The sequence below is a fragment of the Rhamphochromis sp. 'chilingali' genome (assembly GCF_963969265.1).
Source record: "Rhamphochromis sp. 'chilingali' genome assembly, chromosome: 4".
NCBI classification, from domain to species: domain Eukaryota; kingdom Metazoa; phylum Chordata; class Actinopteri; order Cichliformes; family Cichlidae; genus Rhamphochromis; species Rhamphochromis sp. 'chilingali'.
In genome coordinates this window covers 31,386,475-31,400,007 of record NC_137948.1, presented here as the reverse complement: position 1 = coordinate 31,400,007, position 13,533 = coordinate 31,386,475, and the positions used below count along the sequence as shown (strand labels likewise).

At 46.1% G+C, this 13,533-nt stretch overlaps 1 protein-coding gene across 3 annotated transcripts in view; it reads left to right on the top strand.

Annotated features, from left to right (window-relative positions):
• Nucleotides 1–13,533, top strand: part of LOC308395490 (noelin-2-like) — a 42,274-nt gene that overhangs the window by 24,316 nt on the left and 4,425 nt on the right. For all 3 annotated transcript variants that reach the window (XM_080880373.1, XM_080880374.1, XM_080880372.1), the window contains one exon: nucleotides 1,560–1,666. In XM_080880373.1, the coding sequence (XP_080736499.1) occupies nucleotides 1,560–1,666 (107 nt within the window). The remainder of the gene's footprint in view (nucleotides 1–1,559; nucleotides 1,667–13,533) is intronic.

The following is a 13,533-nucleotide window of genomic DNA, read 5'->3' as shown; positions in this document are numbered from 1 at the left end:
GCCTAGCTGACTTAGAAGCAAACAGGACCAACTGGCAAAGGAACAAAGGGAAGCAGAGGAGTACAAAGTGGACATACAACCCAGTATCGTGGCAAAACGTATAATAGACATGCCGGTCCACTGTGTCCATTCCACAATTTGTCTCTCCAAAACATGAAATCGACTTCACTGCGTGCAGAAGTTGCATTACCAGCAGGGGGAGATAATATTTAAGCCACGAAGTCAGTAGTGAGCAACAAATGTATTAAGTACATTCCAGGGTCCTTAATCGGCAGAACAGATTAAGCTAGGCGGCTAATGTGTATATACATGCAAAGGTGTTAATAAAGTCTGTTTAAGCACTTTCCCGTGATAATTTTTATGTTGGCTTGAAATAAAATATTTTCCTCTGCTGTTACTGCAACTTCTGCATGCATGTACAATTCACGTTTTAGAGAGGCAAAGCTCGATGTGTCTGTTGCAAGCTTTGTCATGATATCGGGTTGGAATATGTGCAGCTTTTGCAGAGGAGCACATGGAATAGCTGTAGTGAAGTAAGACTATGGTTTAGGATTAAAGAGATTTTTTAGGAAGGATTCTTATTTTATTTACTTGGTAAGAGTTGAGGGTGTTTCTTCAGTAAAAAGAAAAAAAGACGGATAGCCATCGGGTAGTAACATGCGGAGACAGCTATGGGGAAACAGATGGACATTCCCGGTTTCCTCTTTGTGCTAAGCTAGGCTGCTGGCAGTCGCTTCATTTTTACTGGACAGACATAAGAGTGGTATTGATTTTCTCATCTAACACTCCAACGGGCAGTGAATAAATATTTTCCACAAAATGTCAAAGTATTGCTTTAAGAGCAGCAGAGAGTGCTCTAACAACAAAGTCTAACATGGGGACAGAAACAGAAGTGCACCTATTTAGGCCCATTTTGAGGAAAATTGAAAAGCCAGGACACAATAAGCCTGTTTGTGGAAAGCATACAAGTGGATGTTGATGTAGAAATGCATTTTGACATTGGGTTTGATCTAAATAGCTGTCTCTGTTGAGAGCCATTATAACTGATGTTAATTCAGGTGGCTGAAAAGGCTCTATTAAAACTCTCAGTGAAATAACCAACTACACTTTTCAAACCTAAAAACGGTGTTTTATAGTTGGAATAATGTAAATGCGGTATCACTGTGAGTGGGCAGTTTCATTTACCTGAAAAACAAAATGTCTTAAAGTTATTATCTAAATGACTAAAACACCCAAATGTATTCCTCTGTGTTATCTTTTCGAGAAATAGAAGCTGCTTTTTCACAGCTCACGCCTGTGGCGTCAACACATTTTCAAGTTTTTATGAAGCATTGCTGAAGTGAGTTTAGACTGGTGGCAGGTGATGGCTGCTCATAAACCAGCTGGCCAAGTCACCTTGACGACGAGCATTACTCAGACCAATCCGGATAACATGAGCACAAACTGGTGCTCCATCTGCATTATCTTCTCCATGTGGCTGCTCTATGCATAAACAACAGATCTAGGATGGAGGATCTCCGCCTCAGCGTTTACATGGTCCGTTTATCATTTGTTAACAGGATGTGGTCGTCTGACTGCCGTTAGCAACCCCATCACTGTGAGGGCCTCGGGATCCCGCTTTGGCTCTTGGATGACTGATGCCATGATTCCCAGCTCTGACAGCAGGGTAGGTGTACAGTGTGATTTGTCTTTTTTCTGTTTTTTCTTCTTCTTCAGTTTGTTCCATTTATATATTAAAAAAAAAAAAGGTTTACAGTCGGGGTTAGAACAAGGTTTAGGTTGGGATTGAGGCATTTGGTGGTCTGGCTCGGGGAAAGTCCTTCTAGAAGCAAGTCTCGCCACTCAGTAGCCATATATTTGTAATTATTTGTAACTCTTACAGAACCCCGTACTTACATGTAAGTGGACAGAGATGTTGCTTTAATTTCACTGAAACATAAAAAGTGCAGCTTTAAAAAGTCTGATAACTTGGTTTTGCTCTGACCACCATGCAGACTGCCCTCAACCCTTAAATTATCATCTCTATCTCATGCATTTCACTTCTTTCTGTCATTTATCTTGTTGTATCCTGTTTTTATTGAGTGTTTATCACTATTTCTGAGATTATTTAATTAATTACATTTATTTATTTATGGTTGTAGCTGGAGGAATGTTTGTTTGTTTGCTGCTGGGTATTTAAATCTCTGCAAATTTCATGATGTTACAGAGTCATTATTACTCAATCCAGAGTGATGTCTTTGACGGCCCACCAGAGCAGCTGAACAAACTAAGACCAGTGAAACTCTGCTGTCACATGTGGGCAACATGACTGGCTAATAGTTTCCTGGTTTATATAAGCACCTTTTCTGGTAGTACAAACTTCCTCTGCTTTCTTCTTTAGTTGGAAATGCACCAATCAATTTCCTGGCTGAGGTTCAGACTGGTGACTGGTTACCTTCTCCTGTGCGTGTGCGTGTGGGAGCCGTTCTTTCTGTAAACATGATAGCTCGAAAAGTTTTGAATGAATTCTCATAAAACTTTGCAGGAATGCAGAGTGAGGTCACACATACTTACATCCACCAAGGTCGGCAAGGTCAACTTAATGATTTATTGGTCAAAAACTGACAAAAAGCTCAATACTGTAGAAACTATGATTCTTAGAAACTTAGAAACAAAGTGTAGCATGTATTGTCAACATATACATTATAAAATATCATCTCAAATTTGACCTCTGACCTCTTCTTCAAGGTCAAAAGATTGATCTGAAGGTCAAAGTGATAATAATGCTATATAGAGCTGTGTTTATTAAAACTATATTCCTTACTGCTGTTGTTTGTATTGACAGCATATAGACATATAGGGAATGATATATCTGGATTCTAGATATCATGTTACTTTGGACCTCTGACCTCTTTTTTAAGGTCAAACGGTCAAACTTTCACAAAATTGTTTTTTTTATTTTTAAATTGTGTGTAAAATGCTTTTGCTTTTGTTTGTATTGGCAACAGTTAGGAAATGATACGGCTATTTGGGGTTTCTTCTGTCATATAGTTTGCATCCAAATATCATGCCAGTTGGTAGATCTGAGATGTGTTATATCTCTAACAAAAGTATTATCAAGTGAAAGAAACAAGCTGCTAGTTAGAAATATGGTGTAGTATCATATTATATAATAGGCTCAAGTTATTGACAAATCAACACTCGTTATCCATCGCCTACTCCCACACATTTTGTTTTTATAATGAATATATACAAAATAAAATACTATTTCTTTAAGAGCAAATACAGCCCAGAGAACGAGCTGCCTTGATGGAGGTTTGTGCTCTTGGAGTGCTTCTTGTTTATTTATGTAATAGTCTCTGGCTCTATCTCGCCTCCTTCATATTGCCAATGCAAGCATAGTGGCCAGTATTTCCCAAATGTAACTATTTGCAGTTTCTTCTTTTCACTGCCCCGCTGAACAATTTACGAGCTTCATTGATTTAACTTAAATTACTGCACCTCAAAAAAGGAGACATTTTCACACCACCTGCATTTCGGTGTTTATTTGCTCCAACTCACACATGATCCGCTCGATGCAGTTGTCGCAGCGGCATCGGGTCACCCGCTAATGTTCTGGAGATATATTTAGATGTTAAATCATGTTAGGTTAAGTTCTTAGCAGGTCAGTTTTTTTTTTTTAAATCAAAAATTTTCTCTGCTAGGTGTTCCATTCATAAGGGTCCCCACAAAGATAGGCATGCAAATATATGTGTATGTACTTGTTAGTATTCGTGTTGTGAGGGGATACATGAATGTCATATTAAAGTTTCAATACACATGCACCCATAAGAAATTAATTTTTAGTGTGAAGTCATGTGTGAGCTTAGATGTACTGTAAGTTTGGATTTAGATGGAGTAAAGGGAACTGATGTAATCATCAAAATAAGACTGTGTGCTCTTGTGGGCACATGACAAGTACGGCAGGTGAAAGTGGTCATAAAGTTGCCCGCTTCTATATTTTCGCTGATGTATTTTTCAGTTTCTTTCAGCCTCATTTCTAACATGACTCCTGTGTGCACTCTGTCTCCGCTCACTGCGAGACACACACACACACACACACACACACACACACACACACACACACACACACACACACACACACACACACACACACACACACACACACATTCTGTTCAGGGAGTGCATATTAAGCTAGTTGTCAAGGCTGTCTCCCAGTTGCCAGGTGTGATTTATATCGCCATGGTGACCCTTGCCTGTTCTCTATTAGAATGTCTCCCTGGTGATGAGAAGGCGCTATACACAGCAGCAGTATCCCAGTTATTGCTGTCTGTTTTCCAGTTCCAGGTGTGACTGGTGTAGTTATGGGTGGCGGCTCTTTCTCAGTCTCTCTGTCTATTTGCACCTTTGTCCCAACAATTGGAAGCTTTTTCTGGTCTTTTCATGCTGCACAGTAGGTGATGTTCCTGAATCGGAGCGTGGAGAAAGCACAAGAAGTGCACTTTTATAAATGCACTGGGTTTTTTTTTCTGTATTTGTATTGTTTTTAAATAAGCCAGCAAAGCTATTATATGCTGTAAAGTGCTTCAATCACTTTTATCTTATTCCCCCCTCTCAGCCTTATGGAGCCCTGTAGAACAAAGACAGTAATGTTTATCATTAAGTCCTTTACATTTCCTCCCTCACAAGACTATTGCAGGGCTGTTTCCTTTTACAGAAGTAATTATTTCTGCATGTGTTTGCCAGGCTCTAAAAAATGCATTTAAAATTTTACAACCACTCCTGCACTGGCACAACAAAACAAAACAGTTGCTCCGTACACAGCTGGAAAGGGCGCAGCTATAAAACGGTGAATACATTTTACTGAGTGATGCTGCATATGCACTCTTTGGATGCATTAAAGAGAACTAAAAACCAGAGTCAAGATGACTCACTTGGATTAAAATTGCACACTTGGTTCACAGGCACAAAAAAGCTTCAGTATTTGCTCCCATGTTGTGAACAAAAAAGTGGAGCTTTCAAACTGTTGAGTAAGTTCAGCCTGTTCTCATTTCCACTACAGCAAATACTGATGTACTGTAGAAGTCTCTGGCACCTCAGAGTGTCCTCTGAGTTTGATTATATGACACGCCAACTGATGCTTTTTACATATGGGTGCATGTTAAGCAGCTTTAGAAGCATGCCTTCTCTGCTTTCATGCTGTTTACTACAAATTCTGACTCTACCTCCAACATGTGAAAATCCCAGCCGATTCATCGGCTTTTGAAATATTCAAACCAGCCTTGCCACATTCAGTCCACTTAAATCACCTTTGTTGTCCATTTTAAAGCTCGCTTTGAACTTCAGCAGGTCGTCTTGACCATTTTGACATTCCTTAAGGAATGCCATGTGATTGGCTGATTAATTAACAAGCTGAACAGCTGAACAGCAGTGCCAAATAAAGTGGGAAGTGGGTTAATATGTAAACATAGCATACTGATTTGGGCAAACATTTCTCACATGAAACAGAATAATAATACGTAATGGGCTGTGACTGAATCTAGTTTACTTGTAATGATAAATAACATTAGCATAATAACTGACTGTAATTTATAAGGAAGCCATTAATCTGCCAGTAGAACAGCTGCCATTTCCTTGTTTCCATTCGTCTGCCACTCGATCTAATCTTCTCTCTTTTTGTGTTGCGGTAATTGAAAGTTAAAAGATTCAAAATTCAAGATTCAAAGTGTTTATTGTCATGTGTCACAAGAGAAAAGGCATTTCTTTGTGCAATGGAATTTTTTCTTTGCTGACCACCCACAGATTAATATATAAATAAATAGCTGAAGACAGAAAAGGAGACAAAATATGGAGATTTGAAACAGATGTGTGCAAAAGAGCAATAGCTTAATATGTAAGATGACCAGACGGTCAAAAAAATATTATTACTGTTCAAAATGTGTCAGTGAGTCTGATGGCAGTGGGGAAGAAGAAGTTAGTGAGTCTGGATGTTCTGGATTTCACACTTCTAAACCTTCATCTCGAGGGCAGAAGTGTGAACAGTCCGTGTTGGGGTGTGAGGGGTCTTTGAGGATGGAGGCAGCTCTCCTCTGGACTCTGCGATGGTAGATGCTCTGCAGAGAGGGCAGCGGGGTCCTAGTGATCTTCTCCGCGGTTGTTATCACTCTCTGCAGGGGTTTGCGGTCCATAGCAGTAGTGCTGCCGTACCATGCAGTGATGCGGCTGGTCAGGGTGCTCTCCACAATGCAGCTGTAGAACCTGCTGAGGATCTTGGCCGGCATACCAAATTTCCTCAGCCTCCTCAGGAAATACAGCCGCTGCTGAGCCTTCTTGACCAGCTGTGTGGTGTTCAGTGACCAGGTGAGGTCCTCAGAGATGTAGACGCCCAGGTACCTACAGCTGCTCACCCTCTCCACTTCAAGGCCCTGGATAGACAGCGGTGGGTGAGGCCCCCTCAGAGTTAAAAGTTAACTTTGTAGCTATTTATAAAAAGGAAAAAAAAAAGCTCTGTGCAATAACCTGGATTTTAAAGTAGTAATAAAAAAGACCTTCGGTTAAACAAAAGTTACAAACAAGATATTGTGTGTTGTTAAGTTGTCTGGTTACTCTTTAAGAAACAATTTTATCCACTTAATTTTAGTAAATGTGACCAGATTCTGTAGTTTTTGGCTTCTAAAACTAACTGCAAAATTATGAAGGAGTGAAAATGAAACTAATCAGGGAGTGAAAACAAGGTGTGAAACACAAAGCTCCAGAGGAGGAAAAATCACGCTCTGACAAATTTGTGATTTATTAATATTCTTAAATGCAAATTCAACACCCTAATGATGCAAATTCTGTTTTCTTTACTTTCCTTCCAAACGTTTTTCCAAGCACACAGCAGTTTTGGCATTAATTTCATCTGCTGTGTTCTGAGAAAAAGAATCAAACCTAAGCGAGGCACAAAAGAGTGGTGTGGGTGTAGCGGAGAAGATGATGTGACTTTGACAGCCATTGTGTTCTTGTTGTTAAAGCTGTTATTCTTCATGATTAGACCAGCCAACTAACGGACAATCATCTTATTGAATCGATTTCCCCCCAAAACGGCGTCTTTTTATTCCCATCTCATCAAAAACAGACAAAAAATTCCAAACAATGATGTTGATAATATTTTTTCAGGCTTTGTTTGTAGTAGTGCACATATTGAATCATCACAAACATCACAGACCAAATTAGTTTGTTTGTAAAAGTTTGTTCTCTTTAACAAAAAGACACACACACACACTGTGAGTCAAAATGAGTAAAGTCATTCTCATACATCCTTTGGTATCCATGACTACAGGGTGCCACTTTGGCATTTATGAATTCTTCATTAGCTCATCAGTGCACAAATGTGCATGTGTATGTGTGTGTGCATATGCACGCGGCACACACTCACACGTGCGCGCACGCACGCATGGACACACCTGTCGCTGTATTTGAGAACAGCTGCTGAGGTGTGGATATCCCCTGATCTGTCAAGATGCCTCAGCTGATAGTGTGAGAACGAGCGAAAGGGCGAGAGAGACATAGCAAATGGAGGGGGCTGGGGGTGGGAGGGGGGCATGAGGACGGTTGCTGAAGAGGTGTTAGGCAGGGAAAGAAGAAGTGAAACAAGGGGCGAACAGAAGGAGGGGACGAGACAAAGAGAAGAAGAAGAAGAGGCAGTGAAGGCTGATCAAAAGAGCAACTGTAGAGGGAGACTAATAGGGGAGCCGGGGAGGTGATGGTGAAGGTGAAAAATGTGAAACCAAAGAAAGCAGAAGAAGAAGAAGCGAAAAAGAAAAGGTCAAGCATTTTAGTGCATAATTCCCCAGTTGCAGTGGGTTAAATCAGGGTTAATTCTTCGATTAGCTTCGAATTGTAGTTGTTGATCTGGTTCACCCTGCTGAAAACTACACTGTGAATGCTGCAGTAGATCCTCTTTTGGTGAGGGTTTTTAGGAAGATGCTCTGTAAGCGATGGTGAAATTCAATGCATTTGTTACTTCTAGGCTTCGTTTTTGTATTTCTATGCTATACAGTTATCTTTAAAGCTCCCCGAAAAGCCTCCTGGTGATCGAAAATGCAGCGGCAGGAGAGCTAACAGGGAACAAGAGTAGGAGATCACATTTCTCCTGGATTATCTTCTCTTCATTGCCTCCCTGTTAAAGCCAGAATTAAATTACAGGGTTAGAATATAATACTATGTTTGCATCAAAGCTCAAGCGTGCTTAACATGACATTACACTGAGATATGGTTAAAGATGAGCCAGGTTCACAGCCCTCTGGTATTTACTGTAGCCCTCTGCTTGCAGGCCTTTGATTTGTCAGGGTTGATCAGGTTAAATAGGAGCTGCGTTTTTGTCAGACAGTTAGGGCTGAATGTGAAGCAGTAGTCTGACATTTTGGCAAATATGCTCATTGTTGTTAGGGTAAGATGTAAAGAGCCTAACAATGGGCAAGTTCTGCAAATTACCTGTGTCTAGTTGTCCTATAAATACAATGCATCAATGACCATTCACTTAAATAGCGTAAGTACTTTAAGTAATGCATCAGTATTAGTAGTGTAACTAATGTATTGGTATTTCCAGTACTGTGCTAAAGTCTCAAGCCACCCCTCGTTTCCTTGTATTTTCCCTCCAAGGAGCCAAACATTCTTGTAATTTTTTAAAGTGGTCTTGAGCAATAGTTCTCCAGGTTTTCTGAAGGTCTTTCAAAGGTTGCCTTTGGACACTGGATGCTTTTTCACCCAAGGGGTGAAGTTCTGTCCAAACATAACAGGCAACAAATGAATAATCAGCAGGCTTAAAAACCATTGAGATGAACTCACATCCTTAAGAAACAGGAAATAATCCAGCAGTGACCTGACACAGGACCTGAGAGATGCATCTGGGGCTTCAGTTGATCCATCTACTGTTCACTGAAGCCTCATCAGAAATGGTCTCAGTGAAAGGTTTAGTATCAAGAAGCCGTTTTTAAAGAAAGGAACAGGAGAAAAGGTTGAGGTATGCCAAATCATGCAATAACTGTCAGGAATCGCTGTGCGGCAGGCAGGAGTTGGACCCAAAATGCAGGACTCACAGACTCGGGGAGGTGAACTCAAAACACAGCTTTATTTGCTGGGAGAACAAACATACAAACTAGACTAAACTGGGAAACCATAAACTAAGAACTCACAGGGAGACACAGGGAGATCCACACACAGCATGAGGGACGACGTCACGCCGAACAGAGGGAGACGCAGACAGAAATACACAGAGGGTAAACGAGGAAAGTGGGAACACACGGGGAACACAGGTGACACTGATAATCATAACGAGACAGGGCGGGGTGAACTGAACATGACATGTACGGGCGTGAGAGTTACAAAGTAAACAGGAAGTGCACAGAGGTTCAGACAGGAGGAGAGAGAGCACGGGGAAAACACAGACATAACGGGCTGGGGAAACATGAAACAACCACAAAGGGAGACGAGGGCTCATAAATACACAGGGCACACAGGGGGGAGAGAGAGAGCACGGGGAGAACTTGGACATAATGGGCAGGGGAAACATGGAATAAAACATAAGGAGAGACGAGGGCTCACAGATACACAGAGGGGCACACAGGGGGTAAAAGCCATGAAGGGAAAACACTTAGGGAACAACACAACAGGGCAACTCAGAAAACATGGCCTAAATAAGGAACAAAATACAAACATACAAGAAAACTAAGAACACTGGGCCAACATGGCCCAGGACCATGACAGTACCCCCCCCCTCAAGGGCTGGCTCCCGACAGCCCAAACCCGAAAAAACAAAAACAGAAAACAACCCACCCAGGGCGGGAGGCGGGGGACCAGGACGGAGGGACCAGAACGGGAAACAAAAACAAACAACAGAAAACACAGGAGCAGTTCAGGGGGCCGGCCGTGCGCAAGGCAACGGCGGCAACGTGGAAACAGTTCAGGAGGCCGGCCGTGCGCAAGGCAACGGCGGCGGCGAAGGAGACAACGGAGCAGTTCAGGAGGCCGACCGCGCGGAAGGCAGCGGCGGCTCTCCAGTGTTAGGCGTGCTGGCCATGGCCCGGTGGGCACAGGACCAGTCGAGGCAGGACCAGGCGACGACGGGGCCGGACCAGGCGACGACGGGGCTGCAGCAAGCGAAACAGAAGCCAAAGACGAAGCTGGGCCAGACGAGGACGAAGACTCGGAGGCCGGGCCAGACGAGGACGAAGACTCGGAGGCCGGGCCAGACGAGGACGAAGACTCGGAGGCCGGGCCAGACGAGGACGAAGACTCGGAGGCCGGACCAGACGAGGACGAAGACTCGGAGGCCGGACCAGACGAGGACGAAGACTCGGAGGCCGGACCAGACGAGGACGAAGACTCGGAGGCCGGACCAGACGAGGTTGCAGAGGCTGAGGCTGGACCAGGCGGAGCTGCAGCGGCTGAGGCTGGACCAGGCGGAGCCGCAGAGGCTGAGGCTGGACCAGGCGGAACTGCAGAGGCTGAGACCGGACCAGGCGTAGCAGAAGCACAGGCAGAGGCTGGCCCAGGCGTAGCAGAAGCACAGGCAGAGGCTGGCCCAGGCGTAGCAGAAGCACAGGCAGAGGCTGGCCCAGGCGTAGCAGAAGCACAGGCAGATGCAGCCGGACCAGGCGACGACGAGGCGGTCGCAGGTGGCGGCTGGACAGGCTCCTCGGGCCCTCCAGCTGATGCGGCGTGAGGCTGAACGGGCCCCTCGGACCCTCCAGCGGAGACAAGAGGCTGAACGGGCCCCTCGGACCCTCCAGCGGAGACAGGAGGCTGAACGGGCCCCTCGGACCCTCCAGCTGACGAGGCGTGAGGCTGAACGGGCCCCTCGGACCCTCCAGCGGAGACGGGCGGCTGAACGGGCCCCTCGGACCCCCCAGCGGAGACGGGAGGCTGAACGGGCCCCTCGGACCCCCCAGCGGAGACGGGAGGCTGAACGGGCCCCTCGGACCCTCCAGCGGAGACGGGAGGCTGAACGGGCCCCTCGGACCCTCCAGCGGAGACGGGAGGCTGAACGGGCCCCTCGGACCCTCCAGCGGAGGCTAAAACAAAGCCAACAGGCATGAAGTCCTCTGGCGGACATGAGGACAACTGGCGCTGCACTGAGCACTGACTCTGCCCAGGCAATGCGAACATGGTGCAGTTCTTAGGGGGCTGCTTAAACTTCAGGGGTCCAGAATCAGCTGGGGACTGAGACCTAGCCTCTGGGGAAGCCCTGGAGTGGCCAACTGTGCCAACGGCGGCTAAACCATGAAAAGTACCCTGAGTAGAAATCAAGTTACCTCTCTGCATGGAGTGAATGAGCAAAACTGGCGACACAGGAGACTGAGCAGAGAGAGGCTGCTGGGCAGCTAACTGAGCTACTGGAGACACGGGTGAGAGTGGGAGCTGAGCTACTGGAGACACGGGTGAGAGTGGGAGCTGAGCTACTGGCGACACGGGTGAGAGTGGGAGCTGAGCTACTGATGGTGGTGAAGTAGATAACTGCACGGGAGACTGAACTGAGGGCGTCTGCACTGGCACAGGGGACTGAACTGATGTCTGTTGTAACGGAGGTGGTGAGAGCAGAGTAGGCAGGGGAGTTGATGACTTCACAGGAGAATGAACCAGAGGTGAGTGCACAGGAGACTGAGCTAGAGGTGGTAGTGATAGTTGAGGGGAAAGTGGAGCTGGTGATTGAGTGGATGACTGTGCTAAGGGATGCTGCACTGGGGACACTGGAGACTGCACTGGGGACACTGGAGACTGCACTGGGGACACTGGAGACTGCACTGGGGAAAGCAGGGCTGCAGGAGGCTGCACTGGGGACACTGGAGACTGCACTGGGGATTGCAGTGATGGTTGTAGTGGAGGTGTGACGGGTGGAGGAGTGGCTGAAGTGGCTGCGGGTCGGGCGGCTAGTGGCTCAGCTATAGAGCATATTAACGGCAGGGCTATGGGTTGAATGTCTGACTGAGTAGCAGCCTGAATGGCTGGGTGTAGTGATGGTGGTGGTGGAAGGGAAACAGGTGGTAGTGTGGATGACGGAACTAAGGGCGACTGAGTGGCAGACCGAACTGATGACTGAAGCGATGGTAGAGGTGAAAATGGAGCGTGTGGTGGAGTTAATGGCTGTGCTAGCGGGGACACAGGAGATGGAGCTAGCGCTTCTGGCTGGGCAGCTAAGTGAAAAAACACAGCCCCGGAATAAACAGTCCCAAAGTCAGGAAACTCTTGATTGTCCCTTCCACTCACCACAGCTGGCAACTCAGACGTCTCGGGGTCTGGCTGTGGCGGTGGGTGTCGGCGGCGTGAATGCCGTTTTCTTCGGGAAGCCGGAGGTGCGGTGATGGAGGAAACTGGCAACGACGGAGAGATCACGGCCAGCTCCTCATCCTCCGACCACATTGCTGCGAGAAAAGCAGCGGGTGAGTGACAGTCAGAGTGGAGGGTGGATGGAGAGGAGTCCAGTGGCAGCGGCGTGGAAACGTTTCCCGATTGTGGCGGTCGCTGTTGCGGTATGACGAGCTCGCGAGCTTGTACTGTCTCCTTGGCTTTCTGCAGATTGGACAGTAGGCCCGAAAATCCTGAGAGCTCGCGAAGATGGGGATTCCCCTTGAGAATTGCCTCGATGGCGTTTATCCCAATGGACATTGCTTTAATGTCCGAGGCATGGGAAACTCGCTCCCACAGGCTGAAGATGCAGGCCAAATCGCTTTCCCGGGAGGAGCCTGCTGGGTCCATGTCTGGTGACGTCGTACTGTCAGGAATCGCTGTGCGGCAGGCAGGAGTTGGACCCAAAATGCAGGACTTACAGACTCGGGGAGGTGAACTCAAAACACAGCTTTATTTGCTGGGAGAACAAACATACAAACTAGACTAAACTGGGAAACCATAAACTAAGAACTCACAGGGAGACACAGGGAGATCCACACACAGCATGAGGGACGACGTCACGCCGAACAGAGGGAGACGCAGACAGAAATACACAGAGGGTAAACGAGGAAAGTGGGAACACACGGGGAACACAGGTGACACTGATAATCATAACGAGACAGGGCGGGGTGAACTGAACATGACATGTACGGGCGTGAGAGTCACAAAGTAAACAGGAAGTGCACAGAGGTTCAGACAGGAGGAGAGAGAGCACGGGGAAAACACAGACATAACGGGCTGGGGAAACATGAAACAACCACAAAGGGAGACGAGGGCTCATAAATACACAGGGCACACAGGGGAGAGAGAGAGAGCACGGGGAGAACTTGGACATAATGGGCAGGGGAAACATGGAATAAAACATAAGGAGAGACGAGGGCTCACAGATACACAGAGGGGCACACAGGGGGTAAAAGCCATGAAGGGAAAACACTTAGGGAACAACACAACAGGGCAACTCAGAAAACATGGCCTAAATAAGGAACAAAATACAAACATACAAGAAAACTAAGAACACTGGGCCAACATGGCCCAGGACCATGACAATAACACTATCAGTCATGGATTGGCCTCCCCAGAGCTCAGACCTCAACATTATTGAAGCAGTGTGGGATCATCTTGATACAG